This window comes from Psammomys obesus, unplaced genomic scaffold (assembly GCF_907164565.1).
Source record: "Psammomys obesus unplaced genomic scaffold, mPsaObe1.curated_primary_1811, whole genome shotgun sequence".
NCBI classification, from domain to species: Eukaryota; Metazoa; Chordata; class Mammalia; order Rodentia; family Muridae; genus Psammomys; species Psammomys obesus.
The window spans coordinates 7177349-7200399 of record NW_026596149.1 but is presented as its reverse complement, the minus strand read 5'-3'; the positions used below and the strand labels follow the sequence as shown (position 1 = coordinate 7200399).

At 41.2% G+C, this 23051-nt stretch overlaps 1 protein-coding gene across 1 annotated transcript in view; it reads left to right on the top strand.

The window, feature by feature from the left end:
• Positions 1-18782: 18782 nt before the first annotated feature.
• Stam (signal transducing adaptor molecule) overlaps positions 18783-23051 on the top strand; it is a 51205-nt gene continuing 46936 nt past the window's right edge. Inside the window, exon 1 of the mRNA XM_055593846.1 lies at positions 18783-19008. Within this exon, the coding sequence (XP_055449821.1) occupies positions 18969-19008 (40 nt within the window). The 5' untranslated portion in view covers positions 18783-18968. The remainder of the gene's footprint in view (positions 19009-23051) is intronic.

Sequence of the window (23051 nt, the reverse complement as noted above, 5' to 3'; positions counted from 1 at the left end):
GAACCAGAGCCTCCTGGGTGTCAGGAGAAAATTCTACCGCTGAACCACCTGCCAAGCACAATGTCAGCTATCACTGGTACCAGGATTCCAGGCCAACTCCCTAGGGCAAATTGGAAAATAGATTATACTGAGGTAAAGCCTGGTAAATATGGTTATAAATACTTGTTAGTTTTTATAGACACCTTTGCAGGATGGGGGTCAATTGCAAACTTCATTGTGCATATTGCTCCCAGAGTTCAGGACAGGTAGAAGGGATGAATCAGACACTAAAATTTCCCTGAAGACTGGGTGAACTTGTTGCCCTACGCCCATATAAGACTAGAAATACCCCTTACACTTGTGCGGTAATACCCCTTTGAAATCCTATATGGGAGACCCCACCCCTTTTGCCTAATCTGCAGTCTGATTTGCCTGCTGAAATAGATAACCAGCATTTCCTAGACTCCTTACAGGCCCTGCACCAGATGCAGAAAAGTCTCTGGCCATTCATCAAAGACATATATAAATCTGCACCCCCAGGTAATCCACATTGCCTTGAACCAGGTGACAAAGTTTGGGTCAAATGCCACAACCATAAGACCCTAGAACCTCACTAGAAGGGTCCCACACCATGACCTGGCCACCCCAACAGCTGTAAAGGTAGACTGCAGCCAGACCTGAATACATCATAAACCAGCAGGACAAGAGGCATCCACGGAACTGAGGATGAAACGTAAAAGGATCCCATCTGAGGACAAACAGCAATGAAAGTTACACTGCATCCCGCCAAACCACTGAAGCTCTGACTTCAAAGCTCCTGATTCTAATTGCCTGCTTCATAGAATCCACTTCGCTGACTCCGCACCAACCCCTAAACCTTATCTGGGTAATTACCAACACTGGGTGGGAGACATTCTTTATCAGGTAACCCGTTTAGCACCCAAAAGAACTTGGTACCTGGACCTAAAATTTTATATGAGGGACCTATTCCCAGTTATCCATTTCAGTGGGACTAATAATGGCTGGGGACATTGATTACTTTAGAAAATGGGCTTTCTATGCCTGGCTGGCGATTTAAGCCCTGTCCAAAGAAAGAACTGTGGGGGCTCGTCTGATTACTTCTGTAAGGCATGGGGTTGTGAAACCACAGGAGGGATCAATATGTTACTCACTACAAAAAGAGGAAATGGTCCCGAGTGCTACTCAAAGGATGGAACTTGGAGGAACACTGTAACTCTATTATTATAAAATTCATGGAGGTAGCAAAAAGCCTCAGGATGGGAATCAGGAAAAACTTGGGGCATATACCTTTACAGGCTATCAGAATATGATACAGGGGGCCTAATTACCATCAGGCATATCAGCCAAATACCAATTCCTCTAAAAACTGGTGTGAGTCATTACTTAACTGGTCCCGTTGGTTAACCATACGGGTGTCAGCCCTTGCCAGCCCCATCCTTCTACCACTCAACCTCACCTGTGGCCCATGTATTAATACTTTAGTCAGATTTGTCAAGGAACGTATTTCCACAGTTCAATTGATGATGCTTAAACGATATCAGCCCCTATAAACATCTCAAGGATTCGAGGTGGGATCTTTCTTCGGGGGGAATGAGAGAGCCTGGCTAAATGAACCTGACCACCTCCATGACAGGCTTCATTTTGTTACTAAGACAGAGCAGGCCAGAGTTTCTGTTTCTCAGAAATAGAAATTTCAATTATAGGGAAAAAAAATAAACACAGAAAATGAGCAACCAATCAAAGGCGGCCAAGACATTTGGTCTGAAAGAGATAAAAGTGCTCAATTGATGGTTTAGCAAGCCCCTATCTCATGACTAACTCCTGACCTGGCCTGAGCCAATCCCCAATATACCTGTACCCATGTTTCTGACCTATACCAATCGGAATAAAGATGACCTAACTATCCCTGGAATTCCCCTAACTGGCCTTAAGTTGAGCCTGAGAGCTTGGGGTCGCCATTTTGCTGAATGGTGATCCCTGCATGCTGAATTTCCACAGAATAAACTCTTTGCTGTCTGCATACTGCTTGAGTCTGGGGAGTTTTTCTTCAGCAAGTTCTGGACCCTAACATTAGGATACATACAGGAGGCCCACCACCTTGGGGGTTAACAAGTTTCCTGTCCTGCTGGGAAGAAATGCCCCAACTGCTCTCCACACTTGAACTCTTACTTTTCTCTCTTCCTCTCAAGAACTATGCTTCTAAGAGCCTCCTTTCCCTCTTATAGTGTGTGGCTAAGAAAGCTGGCTTCAGAGTCATCTTACTGAAATGCAACTCCCAAATTCCTGACTCCACCTGTCTGAATTTGATAGTTTATGAATGCCTAAGTTTCCAAAAAGTATCTCACAGACATGTAGGGTTAGTAAAAAGCAGGTACTGACATGGCTATAGTTTGTCACCTCAAATATGTGTTAGTAATTTTTCTGGCAATCTTGCTTATAATTCAGAGAAAGAAATTTTGCAAAGGGCAAAAGGCAGTTCCTGAACAGAAGTCCAGACACTGGTGGAGGGGATAAATGACTCTACCAGCCAGCCCATGAGCTCCTCTTGGAGGGCATATCATTCTAGGCAAGGAACAGGACTGGAAGAGTGTACTGACGCATTGCCTGCCCAATTTGGAGAATGTAGGGGGAAGGAGGGAATCCAGTAAAACCTTCCAAGAGGAAATTGTACTAAGGATGAGTTTACTAAAGCACTTGCTGGGCCTGTGCACAGTGATCTGTGAACAGCAGATCACTGCCAGAAGACAGGCCATGAAATCTCAGTATGTTAGAAGGTCAGTTCTCTTTGAGCACCAGCAGATTCTATTTAAAAAGCTAAAAACTAAAAATCCGTGAAAGTGTATAGAGAGAACAAAGAGCATGTGCATGTTCCATTTTAAACCTTACCGTGAAACTACAATCGTCAACATAGCATAGGAAGCAAAAGAGAGGATCAAACCAGTGCAGAGTCCAAATACCCCAAAAGCTGAGGCAATTCAGTGTGGGAATTATGTTTTGAATGAGTGGAACAACTGGATGACCACGTAAAAATGAATCTTATGTTCATAAGGTTCATAGACAGCTGCTGACTTCAAGGCAATTACAGAATTAAACACAGAAGCAAGCAGTATGAAACTTCTAGACGATAACAGCAGTCTCTAAAGTTGGGAAAGGCAAAAAACTTCTTAACGTGTAACTACCACACCTAAGAAAGAAAGAAAAAGGCTCTAAAAAGAAAAAAAATCAAAATGTAAAAATCTATTCCAGAAACAATTTTTAAAATGGAAAATATTCACAGTACATTCATCTAACAAGTATGTTCTATGCAGATTATATAACGAACTTTAATAATTCAATAAGGCTAGAGAGGTGGCTCAGCAGTTTAGGTACTTGCTGCTCTTCCAGAGGACCCGACTTTGATTCCTAGAACCGAGGTCAGGTGTTTCACAGTGCTGGAACTCCAGTTCCTGGGTATCCAAACCCCTTTTCTGGCCGTTTTGATTGCTCACACAGAACACACACACACACACACACACACACACACACACACGAGTAAAATAAAGTTTTAATTCTATAAAATCTGAATTTTCTTAGCAAATAAAAGAAAGTAGATCACAGGGGTAGTGTAGAAATAGTCAGTGGAACATTCAAAGGTGCTTTGCTTCATTAGTTACTTGGGAAGTTTGAATTAAACCCACGGAACAACAGCATCATTACAGTGGCTGACATTACAAAGCGCTAGAAGGGAGTGCAGCAACTCTCCTTCTCCACAAGGCTAAAGAGAACACTGCTTTGGAAAATAATTAATCAGCTTACTTCAAAGATCAACACATTTAGCTGCCATGAAGCCAAGCAGTTTCCTCCTTTGTGTTTAATGACAGCAAACAAAAACATATGCCCACACAAAGAAATAGACACAGATACTCATAACAGTTTAATCATAGTAGCCACAAACTAAAAATAACTGACATGTCCATTAACACATGAATGAATAGACAAATGGTAGCGAATTTGTTTAACAGGGTATTTGTCAGCAGTATAAAGAGATAAGCAGCTGGCCATTCAACAAAAATGAGCTTCAGAAATGTTAGGCTAAAGCAGCCAAATAAAATATATAATGTATAATTATTTTGTATGAAATTAGAAAGAAAAAACTTACAGTGACAGCATTGCTTGAAGCTAATGATGTCTGTGGAGAGGAAAGACTAAACATCAACCCTGTCTATTGTGATTACTGTTTTCACACTAAATGAAAAATGGATTAATTTATATATGAGTTATTACTTGGATTTGATCTTTAAATATGTTGAATAGTATTTTAAGTGTATATTTACATATTAGTGATGCCATGAAACCCACCATTATGGCAGGGATAGGTTTTGTTTTGTTTTGTTTTGTTTTCATTAATAATCTCCCTCCCAAATATTCCCTTGTTTGTTTGTTTGGGTTTTCCAGACAGGGTTTACTCTGTGTAATCTTGGCTGTCCTGGACTCATTTTTTTAGACTAGGCTGGCCTCAAACCCACAAAGATCTGCCTGCCTCTGCCTCCTGCATGCTGGGATTAAAGATGTGCACCACCAGGCCTGACCCCAATATTGCTTTAAAGCATTGAATTTGAGTCATTTATTAGCCCTTTGGCTGAGATCAGTGAAAACCATGGAACTTGGTGAAAGATTGTACCTCATTTTCACTACAGGGATGTTTCTTAAAATTTTCAAATATAACGTCTTGGAAAAAGTGTATTTCTTAGGAGTAAATAGCAACAGATTTTCAAAACCATCTATTTGAAAATGAATAATTTGTTGTGTACCAGTTGTAAATAGATTACACTAATGAGTGAAAAATGAGGGTTTATCTTCATGAAAAGTATTTGGATAGGAAAAAATAGCAGATAGAAAAAAATAGTCTTATGAATGAATAAATTTAAGATATATTCTATATCTTGGAGTAATAAGATAACATAACACCTCTTCTTCAAGAAAGTTGACTTAATAATTTCTTTGCTTTTTATGGATATCAAGAAAAAAGCCCCTTAAGTCCTACACAGAATCTAGAAAGCCCTTCAAAATGCAATCAGTCATAAACACTGATGGCCTGAGAGTTCAAAACAAGACTTTCTAAGTAAAGGCCTTCTGCTCTGTAGATATTTTGTTATAGTAAAATTTTTATTAAATTTTTATTTTTTATATTAATTACAGTTTATTTACCTTGCATCCCAGCTGCAGCCCCCTCCCTTATTCCTTCCCAATCCCACAGTCCCTCCCTCATCTCCTCCCTACCCCTCTCTAAGTCCACCAATAGAGGAAGTCCCCCTCCCCTTTCCCAGCCCATCAGGTCTCATCAGGACTGGCTGCAATGTCCTCCTCTTTGGCCTAGCAAGGCTGTTCCTCCCTCGGGGTGGGGAAGGGACATCAAAGAGCCAGTCACCGAGTTCATGTCAAAGACAGGCACTGTTCCCCTCACTGGGAAATCCACTTGGACACTGAACTGCCATGGGCCACACCTAACCAGGGGTTCTAGGTTATCTCCATACATGGTCCTTGATTGGAGAATCAGTCTCAGAAAAGACCCCTGTGGAGCTAATGTCCTCTCCAGGTCTTACTAACTCCCTCTTTTTTCGTATGTTTAAAGTCTTGGAGAGATCAGGGACACAAGGCACATACCTAAACAGAGTAAAGGCAATATACAGCAAGCCTATAGCCAACATCAAATTCCATGGAGAGAAACTTAAATCAATCCCACTGAAATCAGGGATAAGGCAAGGCTGCCCACTGTCTCGATATCGCTTCAACATAGTACTTGAAGTCCTAGCTAGAGCAATAAGACAATTAAAGGAGATAAAGGAGATACAAATCAGAAAGGAAGAAGTGAAAGTATCACTTCGCAGATGATATGATGGTATACATGAGTGACCGCAAAAATTCAATCAGAGAACTCCTTCAGCTGATAAACAACTTCAGCAAAGTGGCTGGATACAAAATTAACTCAAAAAAAAAAAAAAATCAAAAGCCCTCCTGTATACCAAAGACAAAAGGGCTGAGAAAGAAATTAGGGAAACAACATCCTTTACAATAGCCACTAATAACAAAGTACCTTGGTGTGACTCTAACCAAGCAAGTGAAAGACCTGTTTGAAAAAAACTTCAAGTCTCTGAAGAAAGAATTGAAGAAGACATCAGAAGATGGAAAGATCTCCCGTGCTCATGGATTGCTAGGATTAACATAGTGAAAATGGCCATTTTGTTGAAAGCAATCTACAGATTCAATGCAATTCCCATCAAAGTACTAACACAATTCTTTACAGACCTTGAAAGTAAAATTCTCAACTTCATATGGAAAAACAAAAAACCCAGAATTTCCAAAACGATCCTGTACAACAACAGATCATCTGGAGGTTTCTCCACCCTGATCTCAAGCTGTACTACAGAGCAATAGTAATAAAAACTGCATAGAAACAGAATGGTGGACCAATGGAAATGAATAGAAGATCCAGAAATAAACCCACACACCTATGGATGCTTGATTTTTGACAAAGAAGCCAAAACTATTCAATGGAAAAAAGACAGCATCTTCAACAAACGGTGTTGGTCCAACTGGATGTCTACATGCAGAAAAATGAAAATAGATCCATATTTATCACCCTGCACAAAACTAAAGTCCAAGTGGATCAAAGACCTCAATATAAAACCAGACACCCTAAATCAGTTAGAAGAAAAAGTGGAAAAGAGCCTAGAACTCATTGGCACAGGAGACAACTTCCTGAACAGAACACCAACAACACAGGCTCTAAGATCAACAATCAATAAATGGGACCTCATGAAACTGAAAAGCATCTGTAAAGCAAAAGACACTGTCCTCAAAACAAAACGACAGCCTACAGACTGGGAAAGGATCTTCACCAACCCTATATCTGACAGATGACTAATATAAAGAATTTTTATCTAAAGAATTATTTTATACATAACAAAATTGATCATGAAAATACTCAGATGCTATGATTAAACAGTCATTGTGCATGACTCAATATAACATCAGAAGTACTTTAAATCTTCCTTTAAGGGTGGTGTTCAGATAAGCAGAGATAAAGTCCAGGGAACTTTAGAATGAAGATTTTTTTTTCTCATAACTCTTGCTACAATGAGGATCTGCATGATAAACACTGAATTGTCTTGAAAACTGAACTTAATTTAAAAAAATATATCTTTGCATGGCAAACTGCTTTGAAGAAGGTGATTCTTTGGGAAGGATTTTTTTTCTTTTTTCATCATTAATTTATTTTACTTAATCACTTTACAGCCTGATCACAGACACCTTTCTTCTTTCCTCCTAGTTTCACCCTCACATTCCCCTCCTCCCACACCCCTTTCCCTTCTGAGAGAAGGGTACTAACCCTTAGTCCTGCTTCAAGTTGTAGCAGGACTAAGCGCTTCCTCTCCCACTGAGGTTCCACAAAGCAGCCCAGCCATAGGAAAAGAATCCAAAAGCAGGCAACAGAGTCAGAGACAGCCCCCACTCCAATTGCTAGGGCACCCACATGAAAACCAAGCTGCACATCTGCTACTCATGTGTAGGGCACCTGGGTCCAGCCCACATATATTCTTCGGTTGGTGCTTCAGTCTCTGTGAGCCCCCATGGATCTATGTTAGTTTCCTTTGTAGGTCTTCTCATGGTGTCCTTGACTTGTCTTTTCCTGATCCCTCCCCCTCTTTCACAGGACTCCCTGAGTTCTGCCTATTGTTTGGCCATGAGTCTCAGCATCTGTTTCTATCAGCTGATGGATGAAGCCTCTCAGAAGACAGTTATGCTAGGGTCCTGTCTGCAAGCATAGCATCATATCATTAATAGTGTCAGGGGTTGGTCTCAAGTTGGGCCAGTCATTGGTTGGCCATTCCCTCAATGTCTACTCCATCTTTATCCCTCCACTTCTTGTAGGCAGGACAAATTTTGGATCAAAGGTTTTATTGGTGGGTCAGTGTCCCTTCTGCTGGAAGTCCCATCAGGCTACAGTACAGGAGGTAGCCACTTCAGGCTCCATATACACAAACACCCCTCCCACCCCCGCTGCTAAGAGTCTCAGCTAAGGTCACCATCACAGACTCCCAGGAGCCTCCCCCCTTCCCAGAGATGCTCCCCATTTCCATTCTCTCGGGGGGGGTCTTCTTTTCAAAGATCCTTCATAACGTATCAGCTGCAGACCCAGGCAAAGGAATCACCCTCAATCCCGACTGGTAGATGCCTGTTATCCACTTAACCAGCCCATGGAGTTAATAGGTGTTAGGTTCACTGTTAATGGAAAGAGAGAAGGTCCCATGTTGAACTATAAACTGGGGAGGAGTGTATGTACTATAAACTGTCATTGGTTATGAAGAGGCTATTTACAAACATTGGCATTATAATCCTTAGTTCAACCCTTCCATCTCCCCAAAAAGAACATGTTAGAAAAAGCAATAGCTATTCAAAAGTATCTGTTAGGAAAGGGAAAGCAATCTAGGTACTAAAGAATGGTCTGAGACTATAGTTTTTCAAGCATTTTTTTATGTTTTTGTTAGCAGTTTACTTTCTCTTTTCCATTATTAACATCTATTTTGACATAGAATGTCACATAGCTGTGTTAAAACAATATGCTGAGTTTGCAGAGTGTCTCACAGGTGAATGCTAGCAAAAGTAATATTATTACTTCAATATTATTATTATTATTATTATTATATTATTTCAATATTTTCTTTTTTGTCTTTTAATAATATGTTTGTTAATTCTTTGAAGATTTCATATAATGGTTTTGATCATATCAGCCTTCCAGATCCACTGACCTTCAAGTCCACTCAACTTACGGCTCTCTTTTTTAAACTTATTTTATTCTGAATCAAAATTTAATCACAGTTCTCCCTTTTCTTCCTTAAATCCTTCTCAAACTCCCCCTCCCTGCTTCATCTCAAATTCATGGCATCTTTTTATTATTGTTATGTATATTTCAAAAGATAGAAAAATACAATCTACAGAGCTGTTTTCATGTTGCTTGTATGCACATGTTTTAATGTTGTCCACTAATATTGGATAACCAATTAGAGAGGGAGGTCATCCTTGGGGAAGACTAATTCTCCCTCTCTCAGCAGATACTAATTCCCTATAACTCTTCATCTATGAGCAGGGTCCCATGAAATCTCACTGAATTGCCAGGGATGGTGGTGCACTCAGAGAAGCAGAGGCAGGCAGATCTTTGTTAGTTAGAGGCCTGCCTGGTCTACAAAGCAAGTCCAGGACAGCCAAGGTTACACGGAGAAACCCTGTCTCAAAAAAAAGAAGAAGAAGAAGAAGAAGAAGAAGAAGAAGAAGAAGAAGAAGAAGAAGAAGAAGAAGAAGAAGAAGAAGAAGAAGGAGAAGAAGAAGAAGAAGAAGAAAAGAAAAATAAATTTTACTCTATTTTTATGGGTATAGCTTTCTTGTTATAGTTAGGAAATACAATCTTGCAGAAGCCTAATTTTTCTGGCTCTTACAATCTTTCTGCTCTCTATTCCATAGTGTCGCTCTAGGTCTTTGTATAGGAGTTGTGTTGTAGATGTATCAGTTCAGCCTGAGAACCCACAGTCAGTTGTTCTCTGAATACTGACCAGTTGTAGCTTTCTATATGGATTCCACCTGCTGCAAAGATGCTTCTTTGATGCTGACAGTGACACGTATTTGTGGGTATTAGGTATTTGTAGGTATTAACTATTAGGAATGCAGTTAGGAATTTAGGTAATTTAGGAAAGTGGTAGAAACAGGTTCTCCTCTAAGATCCAGCACCTCACTAGCCATGGGTAGTTGGCTATGTTTACAATCCTAAGTGATTTTTCTCCTGTTGAGTGAGCCATAAGTCTAATTAAACAGCTGCTCATTAACACTAAGCTATGAGTGCCACTATTATACCTTTAGGAAAGCAGATCAGTGTCTTGCTCAGCCACCATCAGAGAAGATTCCTCCTGCAGCATATGGTAAATATAGAGACCCACAGACAGACAGATAATATGAATGAGAGACCTTAGGACACTCAGCCCTAAGTGGGATGTCTCCATCAGATTCCTCCCCTCATGCCTCATGGAACCCTATAGAAGACTAACTAAAACCTAACTCAACTGCATCTTTGAAGGTTCTTAGGCTCATACTGTTGTACCAGGTCTCTCTTTCTGCCTGTGTGTGTGTGTGTATCCCTACCAGTCCTTTGTGTATATCTTATGATTTCCAGTTTTGTGTTTTTATGGGACTCCTAAGTATGCTCCTGAGTGTGTGGGACCATGCTATTAAGGTCAGAGTCTGGCACTTCCAGATAGCCTCTGATCTTGGTATAAGGCAATGGACTCGCTTTCTCAGATGGGTTCCCACTACATCTCATCTGGGGAACCCCAGATCATATAAGGAGCATCATAAAGCCCTCAGGGAGATTACAAGCTCAATCCTTTCCTGATAAGAAACCCATTCATCAAGTACCTGGAGATTCCTGGAAACACCTGGCCTAGGGGAATGACATGCCTTGGTGTCACGGCTTTCAACCAATGGCCTTTAACTGTACCTGTAGTACTTTCCCCACCCATAGGATAATTAAGTACTACTTTCCCTCTCTTATGATAGGACTGTATTACTAGACCAAGTATCCCTGGCATCTCCAGCCCCAGCAAATCAAACACATTCACCCTCAAAAGCCCTCCCACTGCTCAAGGTTTATAAGTCCCCGACTTCACACAAAATAAACATGGTCCTAGCTACTATCAGTATTTCACCATGACCATCTGAGATTTGTCATTTATTCTGGGGAAGGGCTGCCCTCCTCCCTGAAAGTTAGCAGCTAAACTCCTCAGGCTTGCCTGCCCGTCAGGCTGCCTTATCTGCCTTGGTTACTGCTGGAGCCTGCCCAACTGCCAGGAGCTTGATGCTGATCACCAGCTAAGCCCCTGCTGGGCCTGCATCTCACTGGACCTGTCTTCCAGCCCTCTCGGCCTGCGTCTAAGCCTGTGTTTTGTATGCAAGCCAACCAGTGGCTTATCCAATGGGCTATAACATTGTGGTATCATCACAGGCTTTTGAAACTCCAGTTTTCACTGCCATCTGTACTGGCAATCTCATTTGAAAGAGCTAACTGTAACATCCAGTAGAAAACTCATTTCCACCGACCCATTTGAGACTGGGTGCCTGGCATAGAGCATGGGCCTCACTCTGAGCACTCTCGCTGTTCCTGAGAGAAATGGAACCTTTGATCTTGAGGTTCGTCAGTTCTGGCTCAGAAGTCAACACACTTCCGTCATGGTGCTCAGCCCAGCAGCAGCAGCACTGGATGCAGAATGACAGTGTGTGAATGAGTAGGTCTCTTTGTCTATGTTCTTTTGTGCCTTTGGTTTTTTCCTTCTGTTTGTTTTGTACTATTACAATGTGTTAGTTTTTGTTTTATCTCATTTTATTATTCATTATTTATTTTTAATATTTATTTTTAAAAGGAAACAATGAAATTTGCAAAAGAAAACTATATGTTCTTGCTCATCTGTGGTTCCTTAGCTCCAAATAAAGATGTGAGTATAGGCCCTCTGCGGCAGGCTCCTAACTTGTTTCCTGTTTTCTTCTTCTTCTGATGTCCATTCTCTTTGCCTTTCGGCATGGGGATTGAGCATTATGGCCAGAGTCCTCCCTCTTGATTAGTTTCTTTAGGTGTACAGATTTTAGTAGGTTTATCCTATAGTATATGAGTGGGTATATAGCTCTGCCCTGCAGCCTATCAAAGCAGATGCTGAGACTTATGGCTAACTGTTGGGCAGAGTGCATGGAATCTTAGGAAAGAAGTGGGAAATAGTAAGACCTGGAGAGGACAGGAACTCCACAAGGAGAGGAACAGAACCAAAAAATTTGAGCATGGGGTCTTTCCTGAGACTCATACTCCAAACAAGTACCATGCATGGAGATAACCTAGAACGCCTGCACAGATGTAGCCCATGGCAGTTTAGTGTCCAAGTGGGTTTCATAGTAATGGAAACAGGAACTGCCTCTGACATGAACTGATTGGCCTGCTCTTTGATCAACCTCCCCCTGAGAGGGGAGCAGCCTTACCAGGCCACAGAGGAAGACAATGCAGGCATTCCTGATGAGATCTGATAGACTAGGATCAGAAGGAAGGAGAGGAAGACCTCCCCTATCAGGAGGAGGGGAGGGGCATGCATGGAGAAGGGGGAGGGAGGGTGGGATTGGGAGGGGAGGAGGGAGGAGTTTATGGGGGCTACAAAATGAATAAAGTGTAATTAATAAAAATTAAAATTAAAATAAAAAATATGTGAGTATATAACCTGAAATAATTGCAAAAACCAGGTAAGTTAAAAAAAAAAAAAAAAAAGACCGCAGCGGTGAAGAAAGAAGTTGTAGAGAGGGGAATAGCACTGTTGCTGAGGGCTGTGTTGTCTGTGATCTTTGCTGCCACCAAAAGCTGTGTGGATGTCCATGGTCCAGGCTGTCACCAGAAGCCACGTGGAAGACCATGATCCATGCTGCTTCCGGCTGTTACTGGCTAGGATGCTTCTTTTGCAGTGGTATTGATGACTGCAGACTCATAGTTGAGACTGAGAGGCATTGAAGGCAGCTGTGACAACCTCCCATGCACCACAAAAAGGAAACGATCTAGACAGGAAGCCATTGAAGAGAGCCCTGAAAAATTGTGACAAGTATACTGAAGTATAACTCTTCACAGCCTTTGCCTCCTGAGTGATGGAATTAAAGGCATGCACCACTGGACCCGGCTCATTTTATTTTATTTTATTTTATTTAAGATTGGATCAAATCAACCCTAAGATTTCACTTAACATCCACCAGAATGGCTAAGATCAAGAACTCAAGTGGCAACACATGCTGGAGAGGATGTGGAGAGAGGGGAAACCTCCTCCCATTGTTGGTGGGAATGTAAACTTGTACAACCATTTTGGAAATCAATCTGGCGCTTTCTCAGACAATTAGGAACAGCGCTACCTCAAGATCCAGCTATACCACTCCTAGGCATATATCCAAAAGATGCTTAAGTATACAACAAGACATTTGCTCAACCATGTTCGTAGCAGCTTTATTTGTAGTAGCCAGAACCTGGAAACAATCCAGATGTCCCTCAATTGAGGAATGGATACAGAAATTGTGGTACATTTACACAATGGAATACTACTCAGCAATTAAAAACAAGGAAATCATGAAATTTGCAGGCAAATCATGGGAATTAGAAAAGATCATCCTGAGTGAGTTATCCCAGAAACAGAAAGACACACATGGTATAGACTCACTTATAAGTGGATATTAGACATACAGTATAGGATAATCATACTAAAATCTGTACACTTTAAGAAGCTAAGCAAGAAGGAGGACCCTGGGTAAGATGCTCAATCTTCATTCAGAAAGGCAAATGGGATATTTGGAGGAAGGTAAAAACAAGGAAAAGACAGGGGCCTACCACAGAAGGCCTCTGAAAGACTCTGCCCAGCAGGGTATTAAAGCAGATGCTGAGACTCACAGCCAAACTTTGGGTAGAGTGCAGGGAATCCTATGAAAGAAGAAGGGGGAGATAGAAAGACCTGGAAGGGTCTAGAGTGCCACAAGGAGAAGAACCAAACCAAAAAATCTGGTCACAGGGGTCTTTTCTGAGACTGATACTCCAACCAAGGACTGTTCATGGAGATAACCTAGAACCTCTGCACAGAGGTAGCCTGTGGTAGATCAGTCTCCAAGTGGATTCCTAGTAAAGGGAACAGGGGCTGTCTCTGATATGAATTCAGGGCTGTCTCTGTCATGAACTCAGAGGCTAGCTCTTTGATCACCTCCCCATGAGAGGGAGAAGCCTTACCAGGCCACAGAGGAAGACTATAAAAGACAGTTCTGATGAGACCTGATAGGTTAGGAAGGGGAGGAGGTCTTCCACTATCAGCACTATCAGTGGACTGGGGAAGGGGCATGGGAGGAGATGAGGGAGGGAGGAGGACAGTATTAGGAGGGGATGAGGGTGGGGCTGCAGATGGGATACAAAGTGAATAAATAAAAAAATATATTAAAAAAAAAGATTGGATCTTATTCTGTAACCCAGGCTATCCTCAAACTCAAAGTAATTATCTGCCTGTAGCCTCTCAAGCTTTGGAATTAGAGGCATGAGACACCATGCTTGGCGTTTTTCTGCAGATAACGGAGATTCTGATTGTTTTTTTCAAGATGCTTTGGTATGCGTTCTTGTACTTTTTTCTGTTAACTACACCTAATTTAAAATTTCTCTTAGATGCTGTTTTCCATTTTCTATTTTTTGATACCATCTATTTCTCTTTTCTCTTTATTATACTTAATAGTTATACTTTAAAAGTCTGGCATACAAGGACCATAGTTAAAGCAGCTCTTAAAACATTCCTACGATAGCTAAAACATCCTTTCATTTCAGGGTCTGCTTCTGCAGACTATTGTGTGTAAGCCACATTTTTTTTCATATATTCAGTAAGGTTTTTTTCTTTATTGGAGCCTGAACATTACAGAGGTTTCCATTGTAAAACATTGCATCTTTTGGGTGCTACAGTTTTGGCCATGTGAACCCCCCATCCCCAATGTCAATGTGTTAAAGACTTGGTCCTCATCTTGACATTGGGAGGTGGTGGACATGTTAAGAAGGGGGCCCTACCAGACCTTTAGGTCACTAGTGCCCTGGAGAGGAGATGTTGGGACTCCAGACACTTCCTGTCTCTTGCTTTCTCACCAAGAAATGTGTGATTCTGTTTTGCCACCTGCTTTTGCCAAGATATGCTATCTCAAAAGGACAAATGAATGAGTATGGGCTGAAACCTCTAAACTGGAAACTAGTCTTTCGGCCTCCCCAAATTCTGATTTTTTTTTCTCTTCAGTACAGTATAAAACCATTTAGTACATTCAGAACATTTTGGGTTATTTTGGGGTTCTATGCTACAGTTCAGAAGTAAGTTCTGAGCTAAAAGCTCCTGGCTGTTAGGTGGCTCTCTCTCTCTTTCTCTCTGTATATGTTTATATATATATATATGCATATGTATATATATTTCATCCTCCCTTGGGATTTGTTCTGTAATGCTTTCAGCTCATGTTTGAAATCAATCATACCTTACTATCTTACTTTTTCAACACTGTGAAAAAAAAAATGCCTGGCATAAGCAACTCAAAAGGAAAAAAGATTTGTTTCAGTCCACACTCTCAGAGGTCCATGGTTAGCTGACTTTACTGTTTTGGGGCTGTGAGAAGCAGAACCCAAAGCTGCCATTTCACTGTAGCCATGAAGCACAGACAAAGAGATAAAGAAGGAATTTTTGAAGATACACTTCCTCTAACCAGACCTCACTTCCCATTTAGCTATGAACATGATCCATTTTGATGGGGCTTGCATCCTCATGATCCGATCATCTTCAATAACACCACTAAAAGGGAATACATGAGCCTTCAAGGCACATTTCACATCTAATCTACAACATGTCTTTCCCCCAGTTTTCTTTTGCTCACAATAAGTAAATACAGATTTTGTTACCTCCTTATGCCCAGGAATGGTGGCATGCCATTGTAATCACAGCAGATTGCATTTGTTCCATTTTAAGAAAGATCTATGGAACAAGTAACTAGAAAGATCCAATACATACAGATAATGCTTACATAAACAAAGGGTACAATATTGTGGTAGCATTTTTAACATGGCCCTTACCCCAATTCTCTGAAAGTGATTTCACCAAAAGGCAAATCTTGTTCTCCGTCCTTGAGTGTAGACACTGTGACTGCAACAGAGTGTGATTGACGTGATGCTATCCCCATTTCTTGGTCTACATCTTAAAGAACTGGTAGCTTGCTCTTCCTGTCTCCCAGTATGCCAGTAGAAGCCAAGCAGATACATAGCAAGCATAGCAAGTTCTGTGCAGCTGGAGTGGCTGACAGCCCCGGTGACTCAGCCAACTTCCAGTTCTATTGGCAGATACACACGGAGCAATTTCCCTAAATACCGCAAATCTCGTCATCCCGGTCATTGCACCGCTCCCATTGATGCCGTATGGAGGAGAGGCAAGCTCTTCATGCGGAGGTCCCACAAAAGTCTTGGTCTTTAAGCAAAAGAATGATTGTTTTTACACTAGAGGATACCTTTAGATGGTGTTAGATAGTAATCAAATACCTGGAAAAAATACCATCCCATTGAGTGCTGTGATAGAAGTGACCACGCAGCCAATTAATTAGCAAAAATTTATTATGTACCAGTGCTCAGTAGGTACTGAGTTACGAAAGGCTTTTGTCAGTGAAATCTAAGTGGAGATTCATAGAAGGTCCAGATATTTCTAAATACAACAAAAGTAGTGAAAGTTGTTTGTTTCAGGACATGGAAAGTATGGGGTACACACAGGCATCTTTGTTTATATATAGAACATATTTAAAAATCAAATAGGATAAAGGGATATAACATTTAAAAATTAATCCTGGAATTTATTAAACATATTACAGAAACAGTTTAATGTGAAATTATGTCTCTAAAATGTCTAACATGTCTTTTGAGAAACTTACTAAAAATAAAACTAGGTATTTCAGTATTTTAGATAATATGGCAAGTTAACTTCAAAATACAAAACTATGCCACCTTTATATTTGGCTTTTCTTGTACATATAACATTTCTTATTTTTGAAAGCCTCTCTTTTATAGCACATTACTTTATAAAGATCCCTAATAGCTAAAGTCTTTCTTCTAGGTCAGAATACAGGGTCAATGTTATCAATACCAACATATGTTATTCCTGATACTCACGTATTTATGATTAAAGCTTGAACAGTAGTGTTTCGCCAGCGACATAACAATTCAGTTTCATTAGTGGATCATAAGGTATGCCCCAATATACATTCACAACCATCTGGCTCTGAAACAGGGCAATTACCATAGGGTACCTAAGGCACAGCCCCATTATTTTAAATGCATGAGCTGACACCTAATTCTGTCAGCACAGTAGCAAGAGCAGGTTTATTCAAAGACGATGCTCTGCTTCCCATACAGATAGGAAAAAGATTTTATATTTGTCCTAACGACACGCAAGTGTTTCAAATGTTACGAAAATGGTGGCTTTAACTAGGACATTTCTTACATTAAAAGAAAAAAAAATCATCATTAAAATATTTGGAAAACATAAAATGCATGATTCCCCAAATTATCCAGAGTGGTCTTATCCAGCGATAATTATGTCATGAATATTTTCATACGGATTGTTAAAAACTGTCAGACTTTATTTCACATGGACAGAACTCAGGGCTCCTGCATTCTAGACAAGTACTCCATCACTGAGCCACAAGCTCAGTCTTTACAACCTTTTAAATTTTTATGTACTCAGCTCTCTAGCTATATAAACACAGACCTACAGTGTTAGTTTCAATGGCTAAACTGCGTACCTTTCTATCACGGGCACTCCGTCTTACTTGCGCAGTACAATTATATTGACTGCACCTCAGTGCTTACTGTATGCTGGGCACTGATATAGGGAATTTGCTTCTACTAATTTATTTAATCAATAGTTTGTTTCTTATAAACGAGAAAACAGGCACTAAGAAGAGTTTGTTCAATCTCTTTAATGTCGGACATTTTAGGTTGTCATTATAATGTTGCCACTGCTATCTTGGTCCATGTTTTAAAAGAATGTTTTAGGTAAATTCCAAAAATCAGAATTGCAGGGACCAAGTGCACACTTCCAAAAGCTTGTTATACACTTCACATTGTTTTTCTTAGGAATATTATGTTAATTTACACCTCATCCAGTAACTTCACAGTCCCAAGCCCTTGGAGTCCTTCACCTTTAAATGACTGAAAACATTAACCGATACTTCACTTTGCTCCTCTCCAAAATTCGACTTCAACTGCTGGTAGGCAAGCTTTTTTTGTACTGTCATACCAATCTTGCTGCTGACGTGTCTGTTTATAAGCTACATTTATAAGTGCTTCTATCTGGGCATACTTTACATAATTCCACTGTGTGTGCCAGATGAGCTCGCTAACCTGAGGTAGTATTTCCAAGAGATGATCCTTAAGATTTCCACACGATTTAGAGGGTGTGTGTGTGTGTGTTACATACACATGTACAAATTAGACCACCAAATCAACACTGTAATTTGCCCAGAGTCCTCATCGACGGCTGGTTCCATTTTTTCTTTTTTATTCTCCTGCTGCTGCTGTTGGGTGTGCTTCCCTCGGGCTGCGAAGGTCCAACCTTCCAGTCCCTCCAGTGGCTCAGTCACTGTACGGTTAGTCAGCTGGTGCCGACACCCAGAAAGCTTTCCTCTGACCTCAGGCTGGGGAAGGAGCCAGGGTTACCTCAGCCTCTCCAGAGGCTGCGCGCCCTGACGCTCCCCTCCGAGGGATTCCAGCCAGCTCCACCAGCTCACATGACCCCATCCCGGCAGCCTCCTATCCTCAGACCAGCACACTGACATTTCACTCGGATTTCCCAAAGGGCTGCCTGACACTCCACAGGGTTACAGCTTCACGACAACCCACCGCATAAACCCGAGGAGTCAGGGTTCAAGGCTAGCCTGAACCTAGACTCCTCGCTCAGTCCCTGATTCACTCCGCAGGCGCGTAGTGGGCCTCGGCGCGCCTGAAGGACCCCGTGCCCCCGAGACGCCCGGGCAATAGAAAAGCCAACACTACAGCCGCCAACCCCACGGGCGCGTGAGAGATCTCAGAGGGATTGACTCCTCCCGTGTGGGGCTCGGCGGATGGGCCGGGTTCTGGCCAGCCCTAGCGCGGGCAGCGCTCAGGTCGCCTAGATTCCCGACACGCCCCGCGCGGGGTCCTGCTCGGCTTCTCCGCTGCTGTTGCCGCCGCCGCCGCCTGGGTTGCTGGGGCGGCTGAGAGGAGGGGCCGAGAAGGACCCTGTCCTGGGTCTGAGCTGCTGTTTTTGTACCTGAGGGGCCTCCTTTCTCCGTCGCGCCCTGACTGCCGCGGTGTCGGGGGGCAGTCCCGGGGGACGCCTCGGCACGCAGCGGACATGCCTCTCTTTGCCACCAATCCTTTCGACCAGGATGTGGGTAAGTGTTTCCACCGTCCCCCGACCGTCCCCCGCCTGACTGCAGCCCATTCCCCCAACCCTCTGCCTTCATTCTGGACTCCCACGGCCGAGCCCACGTTCCTCTCTCCCGGGGCCCCTTGGTTCAGAGTCCGAAGAGGGTTGAGGGCTTGGCGCATCCTCTTTGAAAGGAATGGGACCCAGAACCTCTCCCAGGGGCCTTGGTTCGGGACTGGAGGGGCTTCGAAGGAATTGCTTAAGGGATTTGGGGTTAAGGGTTCCCTCGGGAGGAGCAGCCGTCGAAGCCATCTGCCGCTGGGGCTTGTCTTATGGGCGAAGCGCGAAGGGCTGGGGCGTATCTTGGCTTGAGCAGATTGCTTATAAGCCCTATCTCGTGGCCCAGTGGAAAGCGTCAGGAACTGGTAAAATGTTTTAGGTAAGGTTTCTTACAGGGCTTTTAAATCGCTCTTATAACCGTCCCTGGAGGAGAGAGGTCTGGTTACGGGTTATGTTTAGAGACATGGAGATCGTCTACTTGGCAACAACTGAAACGCCATTGAAGACCTGAGCCTTTGGGATGTCTTTTTCAGGTTGGGCCTTTTCCTTTGGGGGTGTGTGGAAGAGAATTTTGATTCTGAAATTTTTTTTTTTTTTTTTTTTTGTCTGAATCATTGGTACTAGATACCGATCATAGCAATTTAGCAGGCTATCAGTTTTTCTGGCTTGAAGGTAATAATGGAATTTAAATTTCTTGAAAGAGAATTTTGGGGTGATGAACGCATGTAGAACTACACTAGCACCAAAGTGTACAATGAAACTGAACCAATACCTTCCAGTCCCACGAGACTGAATTTAGCCGTCACTATAGTAAAAGACTGTAAGGATAACTTGTGGGAGTTACTTCATGAGTTTTGTGTATTAGGGGTGAATTTTAAATTTTGCTCCTGTATAGCATCTTACTGGAAATCCTCTTACTGCGGATTCCTGCCTGGTTCGTAGTGATTTAAATGAGTGTCCTGAATCTGAGCTGCGGATGGGACTTTGGAAGTCATCAATAATGCTAAATAAGTAATGAATTGGAAAACTGTGTTTAATAAGTGCTTAGCACCAGTATTTACTGAACACAATGTTCATTGACGAGATACAACCGAGAAGACCATTGCATTGCTGCTCTTTGGCAGTTTTACAGCTTATTACATCAACCTCTAGGACCAATGCTTATAATAAAACAGTACTTGCTTCTTCTGTTCCCAGAACCTGTACCTGTATCTCGTCGTCATAGTGGTCCTGTATAATCTTGCTTCCTGCCAATCAGTCACACTCGTATTCTCCTAGATTGTTTGTTTCTATGATGTTGGGAATGGAATCCCAGGCCTAAAATGTGTTCTTCCTGATTTTTTTGAACCACATTTGCACTAGATTCAGATGGTTTTCTTAATGTTAAACCTGTTCTTGATACCTGCACCACCCATTTTAAACACAGGTTCTGTCTTGCCTTTATGCTTTTGTTTCTTTTAGTTTATCTGTCTTTCTACATACATGTTCTAAGGTCAGCTTAGAATCTAACTTGTTGTACCTGAATTATTTGCTGATTTCTGCAACCTGGCGTTTCTTAATAGCAACATTATTGATTATTTTTGTTTCACATGCCTTAATGTATGTCTGTGTGAGGGTGTGGGATATCCTGGAACTGGAGTTACAGACAGTTCCGAGTTGCTATGTGGTCGCTGGGAATTGAACCAGGGTCCTCTGGAAGAACAGACAGTGTTCTTCATGCTGTACCATCTCTCCAGCCCCTAGAAAATATTCTTCAAGAGGTTATCGTCTATCCAATGAAGGATGTTAACTCTGTTTTTGCCCTTTACTCAGTAGATGCTAATAACATCTCACAGACAGTCATGAGTTTAAAAGTCTTTAGGCATTATTTAATGTCTCACAGGGTGTTTAAATACTTCATGTTTCAGAACTATTGTAATTTTTTCCCCAAACTTACAATAGTTTCAGCAGTTTGTCTTTACTAAATTACACAGTAGATATTGTGTTCTTTATTTTGCCCCTGTTTGATGGCTGCTACATTCTCTGCTTTGAATAAATGTTTGTTAAGTTGAAAATATGTTAAACCTGTTAGACATGATTTTTTTTAATCAATTTGAAGTATAAAGATAATTTATAACAGCAGAGATGGCTCAGCGGTTAAGAACACTGTCTGCTCTTCAAGTAGTACTGAGTTCAGTTCCCAGAAACCACATGTTGACACACAACCATCTATAATGGGATCTGATGCTCTCTTCTGTCATGCAAGCATACATGCAAATAGAGTGCTCATATGTATAAATAAATAAATCTATATAAAAAGATAATTTATACCATCAAGTTCTCTACTGATTTGTATTTACCAATTCCAACAGTCACTCATCATCATTTTTTTATTGATGTCATAAGTTTTCTTTTGTGTCTTATCCATAGGTTTCCAGGCCACCAAACCTTCCTGGTTTTCTCTTTAACTTTTTAGTGCCCCCCCCCCCCCACTTTTTCCAGTTTCCAAATGTTGAGCAACCAGGGCTCAGTAATAAAACCTCTTCTCCGTTGACACTTTGTTCTCTTAGAGCCTTAGGAGGCTTAGTGCTTAGTAGAGTTTGGAGTGATTTGCTTGAACTTTCAGGCTTACTGTTTATCAGCAATGTGACTTTGAGCTAGTTGGTTAGATATTCTGTACCTTTGTTTCCTTGTCTGTAAATATGAAGTATAAGAATTTAAATTTTTTTTTTTTAGCTTACAGAGTTGGTAAAAGAATTGAGTCAGTGTTTAAAAAGCACTTAAATTTTTTTCTATTTTTTTTTTTTATTTGTGAAGTTAAGATTTAAAACAGAAAAGCTACTCCCTTAGCTGTGTATTCCAGTGACTCACACGTTAAATAGTCTTGATCTGTATTGGAGATTTAAGTATCCATCTACATGCTATACTTGATTTTGATAGGAGTCTAGAAAAAGGCATGTCAAAACTTCATTTGTTCCCCTCCAACTCCTCATTCTTTTGGATGGAGGTATTACTATTTTCTGTTAGTCAGTTCTGATGTCAGAGTGTCCTCCTTAATTCTTTCAGACTCTCTAGCCATTCTGTCTGTAAGATCCTTTGGCTGTACTTAACTTTTATCCAGATTCTTGTTCCTTCAGTATTATCTCAGCAATTCCAACCCCTTCCAGAGACTGTGGCAGGGCCTCTGTGGTAGGATTTCTTGTTACTCTTTTGCTATTCCAGTAAGATTTCATTTATAAAAGCCATTTTTTTTTTTTTTTAAAAAAAACATGGGGTAAGGTCACCTACCTGTTCAGAAATTTGTGGTAATTTCCTATGTATACATATAAAGAGAGATATGATTGTGATCTTTGGACTAACTATCACGTCAAACCTCTTGAATCTGAGTATTCCAAGCATTTCTGCCTCTGTAGTTTCGTAGGCCATTTTCATTGTTTGGGTTAATGTTCACTTAGGCATTTTAAGGTCCTGTAGTCCATCACATCAGTTGGGGCCTCTATTCAAAATTCAGTCCCTAATAGAGGCTTTTCTAGTTGGCTTCTCTTAAATAATCGCTGTCTACTCACTACTGTTTATTTTCTTGAGAGTAGTCAACTACTGACATTAAGTTAATTGATTGACTGTCTTGTATGGTATAAAGTTAATAAAGACGAGAACGTTTCATTCCTGTCCCTAGTACTTTATGGGAAATTCTTAGAACATATTAAACACATAACTTATCTAGTAATGAATTACTGATAATTTTCTAGATTGTCAGTTTGGTGTTCTGTTACCACTTAAAAATCAATCTGTTAGATAACTAAATTCACCTTTCTGTGTTGCTCTTCTCATTATTTGATTATTTAATAATGTTGCATTTGTGTTGACTTTTTGTTTTATTGAGACACAGTTTTGATTTTTTTGTGTGTGTGTGTGTGTGTGTGTGTGTGTGTGTGTGTAGCCTTGACTCTTCTAGAATTAGCTGTATAGACCAGGCTGGCCTTGAACTCAGAGATCTGCCTGCGTCAGCCTTCCAAGCACTGGGATTGA